Genomic DNA, 20,564 nt, shown 5'->3' with positions numbered 1-20,564 from the left:
TCAGCCTTGCCTTGTACCGCTCAGCCTGAGCGAGAAAAAATGACCACTTCAACTTCAGTGCTCAGCCTTGATTTCTAGCGCTCAACCTCAGCGAGAAAAATACACCTCTGTAGCTTCAGCGCTCAATGCCAGTTTTGGGCGCTCAATGTAACATCCCTGGCTACCCCTCCTCGGGCCCCAGAGGCTGTCAGGTTACTACAGCCCAATGCACCCCAACCCCTCACCCTTCTCCGTCCATTCATACTGGGTGGGTTGTTGCCAGTGGGAATCGAACCCCCAACCTGACCTTTAACACCTCTGGCTCACCAGCAGATGCTACCAATTGTGCTGCAGCGCAACTGGTGTGTTGGGCTAATTTTATGAGTTGTGTGAATAATTATTTAGGCCATTTTATTGTCCCTATGATGAATTCTTTGTGTTTTGTTGTTATGAATCATGTTGTTATTGTTCTAAGCATGGGGTTGTTACACCATTTTTTTGAATCTAAATTGTTGTGATGTTCATTGTTTAGTGTTATTCAAGGCGGATATGTGTCTTTAGCCATGCTTGAGCTACATCTTTTATCTGCTGAGGAAGTCGAGGCTAGAGTAGCATGGCCTAAGGACCAGGCCAACCCTTCTAGAGGAGGAGGAGCGACTTCCTCTGCTACAGCTGCTAATGAGGAGGAGCCTGATGAAGAGGAGGAGCCCGATAATGATGAAGATAGGGGCCCGATGATGATTCCTCCGCTAGGAGCGAGGATGATGTCTCATGAGATGCACTTGGAGCTGATAGATAACTCTCCTTTGCATGACTTATTTTGTGAATAGTCCTGATTTTCAATTATGCTTTTAGACTTCAGTTTAAATTTCAGTTTGAACTTTCTTTTTATAGTGTTGAACTTTGTAGCTTGGTTGGTGAACTAATCTTTTGCATTGACTTGGTACTTTTCATGATTATCTTTTGTGCTTGTTATGAAATGATGTTGAATTTGCTTGTGAGCATGAATTTGTGGTTGTTCTCATTTTGATATAGTGATGCTTGATTTTAATTGTGATAAATGATTTTGGCATATGTTGACAATTGTGGAAACCAAAATACCCTGTGAGAGGTTATGCCCCAGAGTTGATGTGTGTGAATGCTATCACTGTGGACTCATAATTGATTTTGCTTGAGTTCATTTGCTAATCACTTACTTGCATGCTATAGATGATCAAGGCCATCTTTCTTTTTCCTGTTATATAATTGAGCCAATCTTTTTCAAGTAGATTTCTTGTGCAAACCCTTTGAGTCTTTGGGCCTTAAAGACAAAATGTGTCATTCCTTGAACCCTGAGCATAATGTAAATTATGACTACCTTACTTTGAGCTTGAGAGAGCAAATGATTGTTAGTCATTAGTATGGTTCAAGTTTGGGGGAGTTATTGCTGATATAAGGAAGCATAAGAAAATTTGTAAATGTTTTCATTATATATAAGAAAAAAGGAAAAAAAATGCTGCAAAGAATAAAAATTGTTGCAAGCAAGTTGGGATTTGGGAGAAAAATACTTTCATGATTTGATTAGTTGCTCTTTTAGCTCAAGGTACTTTTGTTATCTTGAAAACCCAAATTTCCTTCTTAGCCTAGCCACGATACAAGCCATAAAAGCCCTTGTGATGATACCATGCTTGTGAAAGTTTTAGCCATTTTGAACAAAAAGCAAAGTTAAATTGTGTGACATTGTGACAATGGAGAGAATCTTGTTTATATCCATACACTAGTGGGCTTGAGTGAAACACTTGTTCTTATGAGAAGTGGTTATCATTGATCAAGGAAACATTTTGCCATCATTTTGATCCCTTATAAACTTTGGTATGCACTTGTGAAGCTTTTGTTTTGTGAGCACCATAACTTTAGCTTGCCTTGCTAATGAAACACATGCAAAACAATCTTTTAGATAAGAGCAAGCACAATTGACATCTGTTTTGGTTGTTTAACTATGTTCTCTTTAGTTGCTAGATCATTGCAATTGTGTTGTTCATTTAGGCCAAGTTACCTTTTTACTTGAGGACAAGCAAGGTTTTAAGTTTGGGGGAGTTGATAATGTAGAATTTTACCATTATCTTGGCTATCTTTTGCTAACAAAATCAACTCTTCTTGAGCTTTTTACCCACTTAATCCTCACTTTTACTTTGTTTTTGTGAATAAATACAATATGGGTTTCATAGATCTAATTATACCACTAATCCCCATTTTTGTGACTAATTTAATGATAGTAAGCTTTTGTCTCAAGCCAAAGAAGTTATCAACCAAAGAAGAAAGAAGAAAAAAGCCAAAATTGAAGATATGAACATAGTAGTGCAAGGCTGAGCGTCAGAATTCAAGGTTGAGCCCCATTCGTTTCGCATTTTCCAGAGCTCAGCGCCAGAATTCAAGGCTAAGCGCCATTCTTCTCGCAGTTTTGGGCGTTGAGCGCTGATTGGCTCACATTTTTTAAACGTTGAGCGGTGCTTGTGCTGATGTGGCAAAATTAAACCTATTTCTTCTGGAATCTCAAGGGGAAACCATCTTTGGCAGTATGGAGGCACGAAGAACACATTTTGGAGAGCTTGGAGGTGTGCTAGGGCTTGTGGGAATGGCTCCATCTTCCTCTTTGTATTTCTTTCTCTTCCATTTCTTCCATTTTTAAGCTTGAGCTCTCCATGACAATGGAGAGCTAAACCCATTTTTGTTGGGGTTAGATGTAGCCACAAAACTCTTGTGTAAATGCGAATGTTTTTATTATATATATGCCTCTTTCATTAATTGCTAGTCTTCTTGTTTCTTCGCTTAATACTTGCATTGATTTGACCATCCATTGCAGGATATTTGGTTCATTGGGTGTGGAAATATCTTTTGAATCCTTGAATTAAAACAAGAAAACCTAATGGAGCTTGTATCTACAAATGGGACTTGACCTATTAGTTATCTTAAACCCTTATGCATAATGCAGATTTTCTTATTAAGAGTTCAAGAGATTGACTCTTAATAAGGAAATTTAGGCTCATTCCACTAAGGAATTAGGGTTTGAGTATATTTGTGGGTTGTCATTAGCATATTGATGTAGAGGGTGTAAAATTGTAGTTGCATGAGAGCATAGTTGGTGAATTCTAACCCCGGCAATATCAATTCATATCATCTCTAATCTTTTCCATTCACTAAGTGCCTTTAAATTCCAAAGTTTAATTTTAATCAGTTATGCAAAATTTAGTTTCTTACATGAAACTCAAAATATGATTCATTTTTTAGTTTAAATTAGTCATTAATTACACAATTATTTAGTATAAACGAGTCTCTTACGAAATGATATCCCGGTCTTACCGGTTATTACTTGCGCGACCTGGTACACTTGTCAGAGTCTTAACATCACGCACAACACTTAGTTTCAGATTTTCAATTCAATCATGTGTAGGGTTAGCCTATGCACATAAAGTTATTTCATTGTTTCGTGAGCTTAACCCACTCAAAGCCTACACAAAACTGAGGAGATACGTTGAATTATCCACATTTACGTCGTCCTGACCAACGAAAGCTTTTTTAAACTTTTTCAAGTTTTTCTAGTGTTCATGGGTTTGACCCACGCATAGGAAATTCTTATTATATTCTTTAATAGTTTTCGTCTGTTGAGCCGATGATAAATTCGCGACAAAGGTTCGTCCTCGTTTGGCTGACGCTGGACCGATGCCTTCATCCCCTTTTCGTTAGTTTTACACTGGTGGTGTCCATTTTTGGCCAACAAAAAACAGTAAATTCTTGTATTGTCTATATTTTTGGTGTAGTTTTATGGATATTTTATTTAATAAGGGAATGCATCCTCTCTCATAGGGCTACATTTTTGTTGTAGATTGTGTGTTCATGAATCACGTGGCAATCATAGTAGTGTGTGAGTGTGTTGCCAAGGGTTTGTGGTGCATAGAAATATTTTCGTTGGTGCGTGGGGTAGAATACGTAAGGTCTGGCATGCCATCTTTTCTATTTAATACTAACATATATTCTTATTGACGTGAAGGGCATTGCATGGGAGTGAGAGAGTCTTTGTGGGTCGTGTTTTATGTAGTTTAGATGAAATGTTTTTCTTAGCTTTTAAGTGCAACTTTTGGGTGGTGCAGACACGTGAAATTGTGTAGATTATTTCTCATGCCATTTGGTTTTCTTTATGTATGGTTGAGTGTATTTCACGACTTTTTTGGTATTTTAGGTTAGTTTGAAGTTGAATTGGTAAATATGGGTCATTTGACTTTTTTAAAAAAAAAACAAGGTGAAGTTGTCAAGAGTGCAGATAACATCAAAGCTGAAGTCATCATGATACAAGCCGATTTCCTTTTTTTCTTTGAAAAAGCAAATTCATCACTAGTCATGACAATTTCAGTGTATCAGAAAAGTGAAGTCCTCATGACGACTTCAGTGTATCAGAAAAGTGAAGTCGTCATGACTCATGACGTCTTCGGTGTATCAGAAAAGTGAAGTCATCATGAGTCCTAATGACTTCACTACTTTGTTACATTGAAATCGTCATAACTCATGACGACTTTGTTTTTTTTTTTAAAAAAAAAGGGGAAATTGTCCTGTATCATGACGACGTCACTTGTAAAGTTATTTTGACGACTTCACTCTTTTTTACAAAAAAATAAAATAAACCAACCCATATTTACAATTTTCACTTCAAACTACCCCTCAAATATAAAAAAGGCGCATTTCACACGTATTTTCATAGTTTAGGTTAGATTGTGCCTTTCCCTAGTTTTCTTATTAATGTTTAATGTCAAGTTCACGTAAAAGCATGGTTCTCTTATCCATCCAGTTTTCACATGTTTTGGTAGCCTTGCATATAAGGGTTTTATTTTCTTGTTTGTGGTGCATGCTTCCATTGAATAACCAAGCATATTTCTTCTTTTTCTCTCTTTCCATGATTGATGGAACGTGATGCTTGGTGGGCAATTCATGCATGTTTCTTCTTTTTCTCTCTTTCTGATAACGTTAGCATAGCTAGGTTGTCTTGTTGTGATGCTTGGGAGAAGAAACCCACGATATGTGCAACTTTTGGCTCCCAATTATAATTGTATATTTGGTATTGATGCTTGGATAGGGACCCGCGACTTGTGAATCTAGATTCCTTGCTTATTTTATGGTTATGGTGTAATTTCTATGCGTGGGATTACTATTTCTTATATCTTGATGTGTGATGCACGTGCGTGATGCATGTGGTCTTTCTTATAGCGTGAGTGTGTTCATGTTTGATTGAAGCCGTGGATAAAACACTACATAAACAACGTAGGGAATGATGGATTGAATTGTAGTGAACCCATTTGTTGTATGAGTATATTGCTTTGGTGTAGTAAATGATAAAAGTGCGAGGGTTTTGAGTGAAGACATACGAGTGGTGGGAGGTTTTCTATCGTATCTAGAAATCCAAAGATGACTCTTTCGCCTGCACCAGACAGTGGAGGAGGATGGGTTCGAGTGTTGTATTCTCTCGCCTGCGCGAGGGAGTGGAGAGGGGAAAGATGTTTCACCCTTAGTTTTGGCTCGTTATTGAATATAGTGCCTGATGAGCGATTCACCGAAGTTTTCACTCGTATGTCTTTGAGGAACAAGGGAGGTAGATCCTTGCCACGAGGGTAGGACGACTTAGACCAGATAGTTCTAGGGAACTAGATCTTGAAGTTGAAGGTAGGTGACAAGAAAATTGGAGTGTGGGAGTGATTACCATGTTGAATATCGTGACAAGAAAACCAGAGTGTGGTAGTGATCGTAACAACCCAATTTTTTGGATGTCATGGAAACTTATAAAATGAGCACTTTTAGCAGAAATGATTATCGATAAAATGAACCTAAGTAAAAATTTATAATTTAATTTATTAAAAATCATAGTTCAAACATCCATTGTCTAAAAATTTTAAATAACAACGACATTGAAAATAAATTACACCGTCTTTAATGCGTAATGTAACAACTTAATAAAAAAGAACATAAATCCCGAGTTGACCCCTTTCTCTCGTTAGTTTACTCCCCGTCAGAATAATCTGCAATATCATCTACTCCCGTTTAACACACGCATCATACGATCATCACACACACACACATACAAACAAACACAGACAACCAAATAGGGGTAAGCTAACAATACTTTTGATATATAAACGAAAGTTAATAAAATAAGGCATTGTAAATAATACTGAACATCACATCTAAATACAATACTTAAGCATTATAATCACAACCCAGCTCTAGTTTTATTTTATTTTTTTCAGAAATCATACTTCAGTTACTCATGCACACATTATTTCTTTTTCTAAAAATTAAAAGTTCAATACTATTACCTATTATTATATTCTACATTAGTTTTAGATTTATAAAGACTTGTCCAAGAGAAAAAATAAATAAAATTAATAAGTGAGCATATAAAATAACATGTGATCATCCATCTCTTTCATTTAAATAACATAAAAGCTATCATCCAAATTATAATATTTATTATAGCATATGGCATAATATTTTAATAAATAATATATGTATGATTTCCTATTTCACGTAGTTTATATAAAACAAACGCATGCATGTTTTTCTTTCTTTTTATTATATTAAATATTTTAATATATATATATATATATATATATATATATATATATATATATATTTAAAGTGAACCAGGACTTTAAACCCTTTTTCCTCACGTGGGCCCCCTCACAAACCCCTTTTTCATGTTTTATACTAATACATAAACCCAAAACATCTCTGCATCACTCATCATTAATGCATTTCAATGTTAATAAAAACTCATGGGCCCTCCCCTATGCACCTAAGCAACATATAGAATTTAAAAGTGAAAACATAGCTCCACCTTGTAACACCAATGGACCCGCACCTAAAAGAAAATAGAAGACCTTGCATGAGTGAGTAACAAAAAGCAAACTTTACTATCATGCAAAAAGTGAAGAGTGTTAAATAATGCTTGATGGACCTTTAAATGCTTGGCTCAAGAGAAAACAAACCACACATATGTATCAAGAAAACGAAAAACGTAGCCTATAAAAATAAACCCACACACAAAATGCATCGACTGCATCACATATGTATGTATTCTAACGTTGCGTCATTGCAAAACCAAAGGAACTAGGAAACCATGCAACCCAATGCATGCACTTGATTATTTAAGTTTTTAAGGACCCTGACCCAAGGTATGAAGACATACAAGTACTGCCACAACATGGACTATAGCACAATGCAATGAATTAGGGTCAACACTGCAAAATGTAGAGTAAGAAAGCATAGTCTAAGGCAAGTCTGCAACGAAATTCTCTAACGGGTGAGTTAAAAAAATGCAAGGGATTCACACCATGCCTCACATAACACATGAACACAACCCAAGAGTACCATGTAAAGGAAGAGAAAGAGAACAACAAGGTTGCCCCACCACCAACTAAAACATTCACCCATGAAAGGTCCATGCTCTAGATACAAAGACAGCAAAAGAAAGAAAGATGGGTGCAAAACTATCCCCTAGTTATCACGGAACACACCACCACAATCAAGGCTTCAACACATTAACGAAAAATAGAATCAAATGATAACAACACGCGTTGGATCACAAGCACAAATAACATAGAAGCCTTGGCAGACTAAGTAAACCCATAAAGCATCGAATCAAGCAAGATAAAAACTAGTACATAAATATCAACAATCAAAATGAGAGTTTACCCACTACAAAAGGACGTAACCCATCTGCAAAAACTATGAGAAGGTTTCAAAGACAACCACCCATACCATAATTAAATTTTCAAATATTATACTAGTCAACTAAGCAAGAGTAACAGACCCCAAACTAGCGGAACCTCACCAATATCACACATAGAAAGGAAAATATATCATTCAATTATCAAGGAATGTGTGAATCAGGAACCACAACAAACAAACCTTTTCATCATGTATACTAACACATTCCTACTTTCCACCCTTCATCCATTCGTAAGTCAGAGAAAACTATTAATAGAAAGAAAAGTCGTGGTTTAGCTTCCCCATACAAAACATCATCGGAACACTAATAACAACATTATTCAAGCACATAGAAATATCATTCATCAAGGAAAATTAACAACGATGTAACCTCAACTACCACACCATTAACCCGTGAAAGACCCCTCCCAGAACTCAAACAATGATCACACAGAAAACACCTAAAGGTTCAATTTCATTCATCAAGAAACATTAAACAAGAAAAAGCTTCCCATACCTAGTGAGTGTCTCCAAAACATGTTTCCTTCTTTGCCTCACTTCACTTGTTTATGGCTTCTAACCTTGGTTTTGCTTTTCTCTTCTCTCTTTTCCAAACACTCCATAAAACCTAAAGAAACGAGAATGGTTTATCCCCCACAATCGTCCACACTCTCCCCACTTACTATTTAGGGTACTCAACTTCCTTGGTTGGCAGCCACATGAAAATTAAGTGAATTTTCCTCACTTTTCAACTCTAAAATTAATTAAATTAATTTAAAAACGAATTAAATTAATTCTGCCAATTAATTAGGTTCTTAAAGCCTAATTAAGTCCAATTAACCTCTTTATTTGTGTCCAGATTTGTGGAACCTATCTCCAGCTCTTCATCTCCTCAATTCGTTCCCAAGGCATAAAAAAAATCTTATGATTTTACTCTAGTCGAGGTTTGAACCCACAACCTCCTAATTACCAAGTACATGCACAACTATCAAGCCAATTCATATTTATTGGTAATTCAAACTTATATATGATTTTATCTTACTACTCTAGTCTCAAGCATACACGCAAAATAATAAAACAATTAAATTAACAAACAATTGGCATACTCAAGACTCAAACCCATCTCCCACACAATCAAGTACTCTCAACCTTTTAAGGTATAATACTTTTCCACGTCATGTAAACTAGCATTAATTGTCATAAAGTATCCCACTACCCGTATTTATTAATTAATTAAATTTCTCAGGTCTTACAATGATTACCATGTTGAATATCGTGATGGGAAAACTAGAGGGTGGTAGTGATTACCATGTTGAATATCTTATTGGTCTGATGTGATAATTTATTACTTGCAATGACTTGATCTGCTAAATATCCTTAAATATACTTTTGCATGTAGTGTACTCACTCTGTTCTATTTGTTTGTTATGTGTGTTTATGTGATGATCGTATAACATGTGTGTTATACAGGAGCAGGTGATAATACAGGTGTGTCAAACGTGGTGTAGATTGACGAGAGGATGGCATGAACTCGAGGTTTCATTTGTTAAGATTAATTTCGAATAAGTATTAAAGGCAATGTAACTTAATTTAAGTTATTGTTGTTATTTGAAAACTTTTGGAAATTTAGTTTGTTTGACTTACGCGTTTAAAGATGGCTTTTATCTTTGTTGTTTTTCAACGAAGCGTATGTTTTATAACTGCTCGTGACATCCAAAATTGTGGTGTTACACACATGAATTTTTCTTTCTTCAATAACTTTAGTAGTGGCACTCTCATGCCTCGAGTTCATGTGATAAAGTTAAATCTTCATACTCTTGTTCCTTCTAGTGAGTCCAATTTGCCCATGTTTGTGTTTTAGAAAAGGAAAATAAAGGTGCCTATATTTCTTCTTCACTTCCACTATGTAGTATTTTTGCTTACCCATGGCTATGTAAGTGTTAACCCATGCTATACATTTTGCACATAATTTTTTCTCTCTTGGATAACTTATGAAGTGGCATTATCATGCCTTCATGACTATATTAGACAACTACATCTGACATTAATTCCGTTATGACCCAATTTGGTTTTAGATAACTATTTAACATATCCAAAAGCAATAGTAATTGTTAAGCCAAATGTAAATAAGTACTTACCCATGTTAATCATGTAACACAATTGAAGTACCAAGTAATGGTCAAACATAATAACTTAGTTCATAAAAAAAAGTGCAGAAAATGACCTTTTTGCCATGCTTATGGACCATGGTCATTAACATATACAGTTTCAATGTCAAGGAAGTTGGCATATAGAATCTAAATCATTAAATTTGAAACCTAAATTTTAGGGCCATTTAGAACCCCACATCCAAAACATGAAATGTAATGGTCCATATATAATTCTAATGGCACTATTGTTGTGACTTGGAGGACTCTCCTTTATAAATACGTTGAAATTTCTTTAATGGATCAACCTGCTCTTTCATCATTTCACAAACACTATTGTTCATGATCATGTCATCATCACTATTATCCTCAAAGGTTTGTTGAATGAAGTCGTCATTGTTGTGGACATTTGGGTTCACATTTGTGTCCATACTTATGTCCACATAGGTTACCACATTGTTGTGCACGTTGTTATCAACATTGCTCTCCATATTTGGCTGTATACCCCTTTCAAAATTGGTTTCCACATTTGGCTTCTAAACTGCCTTCTGTTCCCCCAAAAGGAACTAAAGCATCAAGTTGTTCCTTTGTGGGAAAGTTTATGTCATGTTTGAAGACTTGCAATGTTTAATTCAATTTTAACATTGTGGATGTAAAAGTATTTAGTTGTTGACGCTAGCATGGGCTTGTATTTGATTGGTCTAAAAATGAATAATACAAAATATAAGTACATGAACCAGGCTATCTTTTAGACAAGGTTATACATGCCAATGTTAACAAAGTTCACCTTGACAATAATACACACAACCCCTAACCTAATTGGGTAAAACTCCTTGACAACACATGCGACAAAAAGCATTCTATCAAAATACTTTCTAATGTTGAGTGCAATCACATTTTCAATGCCACCATCCTCAAGTAAAGCTACAATTTGTAATCAGTTTTTGTCCATAAAATTTGTGGGAAATAAATATTAAAAAGTATATTCATAACAAATCAATAATATTATGCCAAAATTTTGGTAAATACCATGTTGTTTGATGAACCTCGTGTCCCAAATCAAAGCATTTGTGCAAAAATCATGTGCATATGTTGTTGCAACAATGTTCTCCATAAATTGTTGTGTACTCTAGGCTTCCTCACACTCTCGATTCATCAACACTAGGAAATTCCCAACCGGTTCAAGGATGAAGGACGTTAAACTGCAACGTTGCATGAAGGAATGAAGCTTCCAGAATTGCATTTATGTGCGCCACATTCCCTCAAGTACGTTGAAAAATGCATTGATGAGTCATTATTTTCCTCCATTCCTTTAGCCTTTGTGTACCCATTTGACAATTGTTCAGTGCTTAATTGTTCATTTTTAGTTTGTTTTCATCTATTGGGCTTTATTAAGCCACTATTCCGAATTTGAGTTAATTTCACATTATTTGACCTAATTTTTGTTTTTTAATTATTTTTAGGTATTTGGGTGAAGCAATTTTGGAGCTTGGACATCAACATTCAGTTGAAGAGACTTCCCACATCGTTGCCACATCATTTCCACGTCATCTGAGTGAATAGGCCAACATTTGAGGCCCAATAGTGGCATGTTTGTAATTCTGAGTGACATAATGGCATTTTTGTAAATAGTGCTCCAAGGGTGATGGGACCACGCGAATTATGTCATTTGACCATGCAAACAGCCGCACAATTCTTCCACTCTTCTCCAACTTCCATTTTCGTTCTCCAAGCTTTGGTGGGTGTCCATGGAGGTGCTCCTTGCGATTCTTCATGTTTTTGCCTAGTTTTTACTGTTTTTATGCACATTTGACAGCTCCCAATGTGGGTTTTATGTTTTGAATTCTTTTTCTAGCTTGGGCAGCTCATTTTGTGGATTTTATTAACTTGGAACAACACCCATTGGTGGGGCTTTCGGATTTATCTATCACAATAGTGTTTTTCATTCCGTTGAAGCTTTAAAATCTCTCTTTTGCTCTTGATTTGCGTTAATTTTTCGTAGGTTAGGGTTTTTGATGTTCTGTTTTGTTGCATTCAGATTTGAAGTGCTTAATTGCCCCATTTCCATGTCTAGCTAAATTCCTGTATTGACTCCTTAATGAAAAATGCAATAAAGCTTTGAGATTGTGATTGTTTTGTGAAATCTGCCATGTCTCTTTGTTCTAAATTCGGGGAACATATGTGCTGAATCTGTTTGTGCTTGATTTACAGAGTAATTGCATGTGTTTGATTAAGTTATGGTCATGCTTAATGTATGTAGCTTGGTTGTCACGAATTTAAGGATGTGTGCATTAATTAATTGCATAATGAACCTGGATTGTAATTTTTACTTAGTGAATTATTATCTAGTGGATTGAGAGAAGGCAGAGGTGTTAATTTGGTGGCCTATGATAAGTGAAATTATGTTTGAAGCAAGGATGTCAATACGTTTTTAATCATTGTCGCATTTAATTTAATTTGTTAATTAGCATACTGAATCTGCTAACCACCCTTTGTGTTTGAATCTAGAAATTGAAGCTTTGAACAAGAAAATTGGTCATTGAGAGACGACTTGGTTCAACTATTACATACAGCCTCTATCAAATTTGGCGCTGTTGCCGGGGACCAATAGTTTTGTTCGAAGTAAAATTTTCAGTGCGTTTGTGTTTAGTGTTTTGGTGTGTGTGTGTGTATTTCAAGTGTGGTTGAGTTGGTATATGTTGATTGTGGTATTGTTTCTGTGTGTTTTCGTGTAGTGTGCGTATTGTCTGTGTAGTAGAGTGAATAGTGTCACGACGCGCAAGAATAATGTCAATTATAGTAGAGTGAATATTGTTGAATAGTGTCTGATTTTGGCATTTAACTTGTGGATTTTTGTTCTAGTAGCTACGGTGCTTGTTTTGACTTGAAATTTTTCCCCCCACTTCTAAGACATTGAACTTGATGGGAAAAATAGTTGGAGCAGTTGCTATGGTCTGATGTGAGAGATTCAAAAAACATTTTGGACTGATTTTTAGGCAAACTTCAGAGAACCATAACTTTTGTTCTGGTTATCAGAATCAATATTATTTTATATGCATTTGGGTGGAATTTCATTTCCTACTTTCTTAATACCCGCTCTGTTGGTTATCAAACTCGTATTCTCCAGAAAATGCCATTTTCTACATTTTAGCAATGTTTTTTGTGATTTTTCTTCATTTTTTCCACTTTTGAAAACATTTTAAAAATACTCGCACTTTGAGTTTTGAGCTGAAATTTTTGGTGGTACTGTTTGAGCACTCAAAGGACAATCCTACTAATTTTCAAGTCATTTGGAGTTTGTTTGAGTATACTTGTAGTTATACCCTATGTTATGCCAATATCACTAGAATTAATGTATTTTGGTGCATGACTAGGGGAAACCCAAGTGAATTACGACCCATTGACCCTGAGATTGATAGGACATTCCACAGAGGACGTAAGCATCTTAGGAATTTATCTTTGCATGCTGAATATTCAGTGATTTTTCCCGACTCTTCTGATTTGAGCATTCTGATTTTCATACTGATAACATGGCTCAACCTCCTCCACCTCATGAGAGGACCATGAGTGAGCTCATTGCACCAGAGTTCACTTATGACAGTTTATGCATTCAATACCCGCAGGAGGAAGTTCCATATGTGTTAAAAACTGGATTAATACACTTGTTGCCAAAGTTTCATGGCCTTGCAGGTAAGGACCCGTGCAAAAACTTGAAGTAGTTTCATGTCGTTTGTTCCACCATGAAGCCTGCAGATGTCCAAGAGGACCATGTATACTTGAAGGCTTTTCCTTATTCGTTGGAGAGCAATGCGAAAGACTGGCTGTACTTCCTTGCACCCACGTCCATCACGAGCTGGGATGATCTGAAGAGATTGTTCCTTGCCAAATTCTTCCCTGCTTCCATGACAACAGCCATAAGGAAGGAAATCTCTGGCATTAAGCAGCAATCTGGGGAGACCCTCTATGAGTATTGGGAGAGGTTCAAGAATCTTTGTTCAAGCTGCCCCCACCATCAAATCTCTGAGCATCTCCTTCTATAATATATTTATGAAGGCCTACACCACATGGATAGAAACATGATTGATGCCGCAAGTGGTGGCGCTCTTGGTAACAAAACCCCAGTTGCAGCCAGGCAACTAATCGAGAACATGGCTTCCAATTCTCAGCAATTTGGCACAAGGAGTGATGCCATAGTTGTTAGAGGAGTTCATGATGTAGGGGTAGTCGAATACACGAAAAGTTGGAGAGTAAGATTGATGCTCTTACCACACTGGTCAACCAACTTGCTTCCAATCAGATAGCACCAGCTGTTAGAGTTTATGGCCTTTGTACATTTTTTGATCATTTCACAGACTCTTGCCCAGCATTGCAACAACATGTTGCTTCTTCTTCTACACCAGTGGATACTCCTCAGGCTTATGCAGCCAATATTTTCAACAACAATAGGCCCCAACACCAGCAACAAAACCATGATTTGTTAACAAATAAATACAATCCAGGATGGAGGAATCACCCTAATCTGAGATGGGGAAACCAGGGCAACCAACAGCAGCAAAACCAACCGTTTCAAAACGTGCAGCCACCTCCTCAACAAAGAGTTGCACCTACACCACAAGCTGCTCCTGTTTCACTTGCTGCTACCCCAACTCCCATTGCACCTTCATCTTCTACTTCATTGGAGGAGTTAGTCAGAATGATGACCCTTCAAAATATGCAATTCCAGTAGGAGACCAGAGCTTCAATTCAGAGTCTGACAAATCAGATGGGGCAAATGGCCACTCAGCTAAACCAAGTACAGGCTCAGAATTTTGACAAGCTTCCATCACAAACGGTGAAGAATCTGAGAAACATGAGTTCCATCACATTGAGGTATGGGAAGAACATTGAAGTTCCCACTCCTGAGCCTACACCTCCAAAGGAAGTTGGCCCTACTGCTACACTTCAGAGAAAGTGTGATGCTCATGCAGTCGGTCCTTCTACATCTGGTGTCACTTCTACACCTTCCACCTCTACTGCTCCACCTTCGATACCTCTTCCTTTCCCTCCAAGAGCCATTCCAAGCAAGAAGATGGAACAGGTTGACACGGAGATCCTAGAAACATTCAGGAAGGTGGAAGTGAACATACCTCTGTTGGATGCCATCAAACAAATTCCTAGATATGAAAAGTTCTTGAAGGAGTTGTGCACGCACAAGAGGAGGCGAAAGGGAAACGAGAAGATCAGCATGGAGAGAAATGTGTCAGCATTGATAGGTAAATATGTTCCTCAGATTCCTGAGAAGTGCAAGGACCCAGGTACATTTTGTGTACCTTGCATCATAGGCAACAATAAATTTGAAAATGCAATACTTGATCTTGGTGCTTTGATCTTGGTGTTTCAATAAATGTAATGCCTTTGTCTATTTTTAAATCTCTTTTTCTTGGACCCCTGCAACCTACGGGTGTGGTGATTTAGTTGGCAAATAGAAGTGTTGCCCACCCCGCAGGTTTGGTTGATGATGTTTTGGTTCGTGTTGGTGAATTTATTTTCTTTGTTGATTTTTACATTCTTGATATGGAAAAGGGATTTTCACATGGTTCTGCACCAATCATTTTAAGCAGACCATTTTTGAAAACTGCACGAACCAAGATTGATGTTCATGCAGGTACTTTGTCGATGGAGTTTGATGATATTGTTGTGCGATTTCATATTTTGCATGCCATGAAACATCCTTCTGAGGATCATTCTATTTTTCACATTGATATCATTGATCATGCTGTTAATGGATATGGTTATGATTTCCACCCTTTGCATTGCATGAAATATGCATCTGTGTTTGAATTTTCTGAATTTGCATGCATTGGTGTTGATTGTGATTCATATTATGATTCTGATTCTGAATATGATGTGGCTAATGTTGAATCTGCTGAGTTCGACTCTTTGGATGTTGTACCTATTAACTTTGATGTTATACAATTAGATTGCACTAACCATGTTGCAAGAAGTACATATGCATCTTATATTATGCTGAGGTACAGGTTGTGGAACCCATTTCTCCCTCCCCTCTGGTTCCTGATATTTAGCCAGCATCCAACACTCTAGAGTTGAAACCCCTGCCACACAACCTCAAGTATGTCTACTTAGAGGAGGAGGAAAAACTGGCTGTTATCATTTCCACCTTCCTCACTACTAAACAAGAGTAGAGATTGTTGCATGTTCTTAAAAAGAACAAGAAGGCAATTGGATGGACATTGGCTAAAATTCCTGGTATTAGCCCATCAACATGCATGCATAGGATATTGTTGGAAGATGGAGCAAAGCCAGTGAGACAGTCACAATGGCGATTCAACCTTGTCATCTCAAATGTTGTCAAGAAGGAGGTGACCAAGCTTCTACAAGCTAGGATCATCTACCCTATTTCAGATAGTCAGAGAGTCAGCCTCATCCATGTTGTTCCAAAAAAGACAGGCCTTACTGTAGTGAAGAATGAAAAATAGGAGTTGATTCCAACAAGAGTGCAAAACAGTTGGAGAGTTTTCATTGACTATAGAAGGCTAAATCAAGAAACCAGGAAAGACCACTTCCCCCTGCCTTTCATTGATCAGATGCTTAAGCGCTTGGTAGGTAAGTCCCACTATTGCTTTCTTGATGGTTTTTCTGGTTACGTTCAAATTCATATTGCACTTGAGGATTAAGAGAAAACCACATTCACCTGCCCCTTTGGCAATTTTGCCTATAGGAGGATGCCATTTGGCCTATGCAATGCCCTTGGCACATTCCAGCGGTGCATGCTTAGCATTTTCAGTGATTTTCTTGAAAAATGCATAGAGGTGTTTATGGACGATTTTACTGTGTATGGATCCTCATGTGATGCATGTTTAGATAGTTTGGATATGGTTTTGAATAGGTGCATCCAATCTAACCTTGTTCTCAATTTTTAAAAGTATCTTTTCATGGTAGAACAAGGCATAGTATTGAGGCACATAATTTCGAGTAGGGGCATTAAAGTTGACCCTGCCAAGATTTCAATTATTTCACAATTGCTTTACCCATCTTTTGTGCGAGAGGTTTGTTCTTTTCTTAGCCATGCAGGGTTTTACAAACGCTTCATTCAGGACTTCAGTAAAAAGGCCCTTCCACTGTCCAACTTACTACAAAAGGATGTTGACTTCATCTTTGATGAAGGATGCAAAGAGGCTTTTGATTGCCTCAAGAAAGCCCTGACCACCATTCCAATCATTCAGGCGCCCGATTGGACAGCCTCGTTCGAGCTGATGTGCGATGCATCCAATTATGCATTGGGGGTTATTCTAGCTCAAAGGATTGACAAGCAGCCAAGGGTAATATACTACGCCTCCAGGACATTAGATGTTGCCCCAAGCAAACTACACCACAACAAAAAAGGAGCTTCTTGCAGTTGTTTTTGCGCTTTAAAAGTTTAGATCTTATCTGCTCGGTTCTCCTATTGTTGTGTTTACTGACCATGCAGCTCTTAAGTACCTGTTGAAGAAGGCAGAATCCAAGCCCCAGCTGATAAGATGGATGCTCTGGCTCCATGAATTTGATTTGGAGATCCGTGATAGGAGAGGAGCAAAAAACTTGGTTGCATACCACCTGAGCAGGATTGAGAGGTCTACTGATGATGCTTCACTGATTCGGGATGACTTTCCCGATGAAAGTTTGTTGACACTCTCTACTTCTCCCTCACCTTGGTTTGCTAACATCGTGAATTATCTTGCTGCTTCTATTTTTCCTCCCCTAGCATCAAGAGCTCAATGTGATAAATTCAAGAGCAATGTTAGGTATTACATTTGAGATGACCCTTATTTGTGGAAAATGTGCAGTGATCAAGTTACCAGGAGATGCATTTCGGACCATGAGATTGACTCGGTTCTCAAATTATGTCATTCATCTACACCTGGTGGTCATCTTAGCACACAAAGGACAGCTCGTAAGGTGCTAGATTGTGGATTTTATTAGCCCACCATCTTCAAGGATGCGTGGAGGATTTGTAGCACATGTGAGGAATGCCAACGAGCAGGAGGAGCCATTTCTTGGAGACAATAGATGTCTTAACAACCTATGTTATTTTGTGAGGTCTTCGATGTTTGGGGTATAGATTTCATGGGCCTTTTTCCTGTCTCTTTTAGTTTCGCTTACATCTTGATTGTTGTTGATTATGTTTCAAAATAGGTGGAAGCTAAAGCCACTAGGACTAACGATGCTCGTGTTGTTATAGACTTTGTCAGGTCTCACATATTTTGTAGGTTTGGAATTCCTAGAGCTATCGTTAGTGACCAGGGCACCCATTTCTGCAACAGATCCATGGGGGCTTTGCTTCGAAAGTATGGGGTTGTGCACAAGATTTCTACACCATATCACCCCCAAACTAACGGGCAAGCCGAGATCTCAAACAGAGAAATTAAGCGGATCTTGGAGAAGATTGTGCAGCCCAACAAGAAGGATTGGAGGAGCAGACTAGAGGACGCTCTTTGGGCTCACAGGACTGCTTACAAGGCACCTATAGGGATGTCTCCTTATCGGGTTGTCTTTGGTAAGTCACACCACCTTCTAGTGGAGATAAAGCACCGAGCCTACTGGGCTGTCAAGTCATGCAACTTCTCACTTGATCAAGCTGGGGAGGAAAGGAAGCTGTAATTGAACGAGTTAGATGAGATTCGTCTGGAGGCATATCAGATCTCTCTGTTCTACAAACAAAAGACCAAGAGATTCCATGATAACTTCATAGCTAGAAAGGAGTTTGTTGTTAGTCAGCAAATATTATTGTATAACTCCAGACTTGGACTCATGAGGGGTAAGTTGCGATCAAAGGGGATTGGTCCTTTTGAGGTGACTAATGTTTATCCTTATGGTGCAGTTGAGATCAAAAGCCAATCCACCGATAAGAGCTTCAAAGTGAATGGGCATCGTTTAAAGCCATTCCTCAGCAATCCTGCCTTGGTGGATACTGTTGTAGAGAAGACTTCCATGCTTGACCCCACTTCTGTTTCACCATGATTCGGGGAGTTTTCTTTCCATGCTTAGAGGTTTGTCTGTTGTTGTTTCCTTTTGTTTGTTTCCTTTTTGTTAATTTGTGTTAATTTGTGTTATGTTTTTGTTTTCTGTTTGGGACACTCACTTCACTTTTGGAGGATGAGTTATTGGTTATTCTGTAGGCTGATCTCCTTCCTTTCTCTTTGCATGTCAAGTTGCTTTTGGAATTGTTTTACCCTGTGTGAGAATTTGAGCCACTCTCTGTTCTTTAATTGTATGATATATGCCTCTTGAATGCTTGCACAGCGGCCTTGGCTTGACCCTTTTTTGATGCTTTTCTATGAGCCTATAGTCAGATGAGCCTACCTTGAACTGTTTCTGTTGATACCCCTTTTTGAGCCTGCATACCCTTTCATTGTTCTACAGCTCATTACAAGCCCTTAGCCTGAAAAAACATGATTATTCCTACCTTAGGAAATTTTGGAGCTTTCGAATTGTTTTGAGAATGGGTGCTCAATTAAGTGTGGTCGCGCACAACAAGTGTGGTTGTGCACGCACTTGTTATTGGTTCTTGGAATTGCTCATTTATATACCCAGGTGGGATTTCAAAATTGTTGTTTCTCTACATGTTTTTCGTATATAAAAAAATGAAAAAGAGAGAAAACAAAAAGAAAAGAAAAGAAAAGAAAACAAGGAAAAGAAATAAAAGGAGCTTGGGTTTGAGCATTGTGTGAGAACCATATTTGGAAGTGTTGGTGTTTGGGATTACTTTCAAGCTTGATTGAGACTTATTCCCCATTGCTCCTCTATTCTTTTGTTGCTTAGCTACTTATCCATATGTTCCACACCTTGTCCTCAACCCCATTACAACCTTGAGAAGTCCTTCTGATCTTGACCTGCATGTGTTTTGATTTAGTTGTTGGTTCTAGAGGCTTGCCAAGTTTGTTTGATGTCTATTTTTCAGGGGTGCTTTGAGAGTAAACAGTAGCCTAGAGATTTGAGTGATATAATGCATATTTTGTGAGGTTATGTTGCTTTCAATTCTCTCTCTGAGCTGAACTAAGTACTTGACATGTTTTGAACTGCTTGGATGATGTTTGTAAGACCCGTGAAATTTAATTAATTAAATAATTAATTAATTAATTAATAAATGCGGGTCGTGGAAGCCTTTATGGCATTTAATAGTGATTGATGTGATGAGGAAAAGTACTAGCTCAAATGGTGGAGAGTACTTTATCGTGTGAAAGGACTTGGGTTTGAGTCTTATGTATGCCAATTGTGTTTATTTAATTATTAGTATTTTTAGTAATATGCTTGATCATGTTAAGTTATAATATAATCATAGAATTATATTAATCATCACGAAACATGAATTGGTTAAATGGTTATGCATTGATATGACATTGGCAAGGGATGGGTTTGAACCTTGGTGAACCTAAACTAAACTTTCTTTTTGCCAAAAGGAAAAGGAAAAACCCTAGCTGAATTGTAGCCAAGGGAGGCTGGAGAATCAGCCATAATGGCCCTTGAATGGTATTTACAAGCACCATTAAACCAAATTTTCGTTTTGGTAATTAACCTAGCATTAAGGCACACTTAAAAAGCCAATTTTAGGTTAGAAGAAAGGTTTGCAAGGTTGCCATTGTTACATAGTGAGAGGAGAGCGAATTTGAGAGTGTGTTGAGAGAATTAAGAGTTTGTTTGGAGCTGCAATGCGGGAGCACTAAGGGAAGA

The 20,564-nt window shown here is 37.6% G+C and overlaps 1 protein-coding gene and 1 non-coding gene across 2 annotated transcripts; one reads left to right on the top strand and one right to left on the bottom strand.

Moving 5' to 3' along the window:
- Positions 1-13,768: 13,768 nt before the first annotated feature.
- LOC114172267 (small nucleolar RNA R71) lies at positions 13,769-13,875 on the bottom strand. Its single transcript, XR_003601971.1, has one exon. It is a non-coding gene; the product is annotated as a small nucleolar RNA R71 (small nucleolar RNA).
- Positions 13,876-13,933: 58 nt separating this feature from the next.
- On the top strand, positions 13,934-18,854 carry LOC146886832 (uncharacterized). The gene is made up of 9 exons (XM_085671895.1): positions 13,934-14,071; positions 14,155-14,544; positions 14,641-14,823; positions 14,935-15,151; positions 15,502-15,840; positions 17,326-17,514; positions 17,681-17,787; positions 18,030-18,490; positions 18,635-18,854. Exons 1-9 carry the CDS (start codon positions 13,934-13,936, stop codon positions 18,852-18,854), a joined length of 2,244 nt encoding a protein of 747 aa, XP_085528021.1.
- The last annotated feature ends 1,710 nt before the right edge of the window (positions 18,855-20,564 follow it).

This window comes from Vigna unguiculata, chromosome 4 (genome assembly GCF_037176805.1).
Source record: "Vigna unguiculata cultivar grain cowpea cultivar isolate G323 ecotype 2 chromosome 4, ASM3717680v1, whole genome shotgun sequence".
Taxonomy (NCBI): Eukaryota; Viridiplantae; Streptophyta; class Magnoliopsida; order Fabales; family Fabaceae; genus Vigna; species Vigna unguiculata.
The sequence above is the reverse complement of the archived record's forward strand: the minus strand, read 5'-3'. Positions and strand labels throughout refer to the sequence as shown.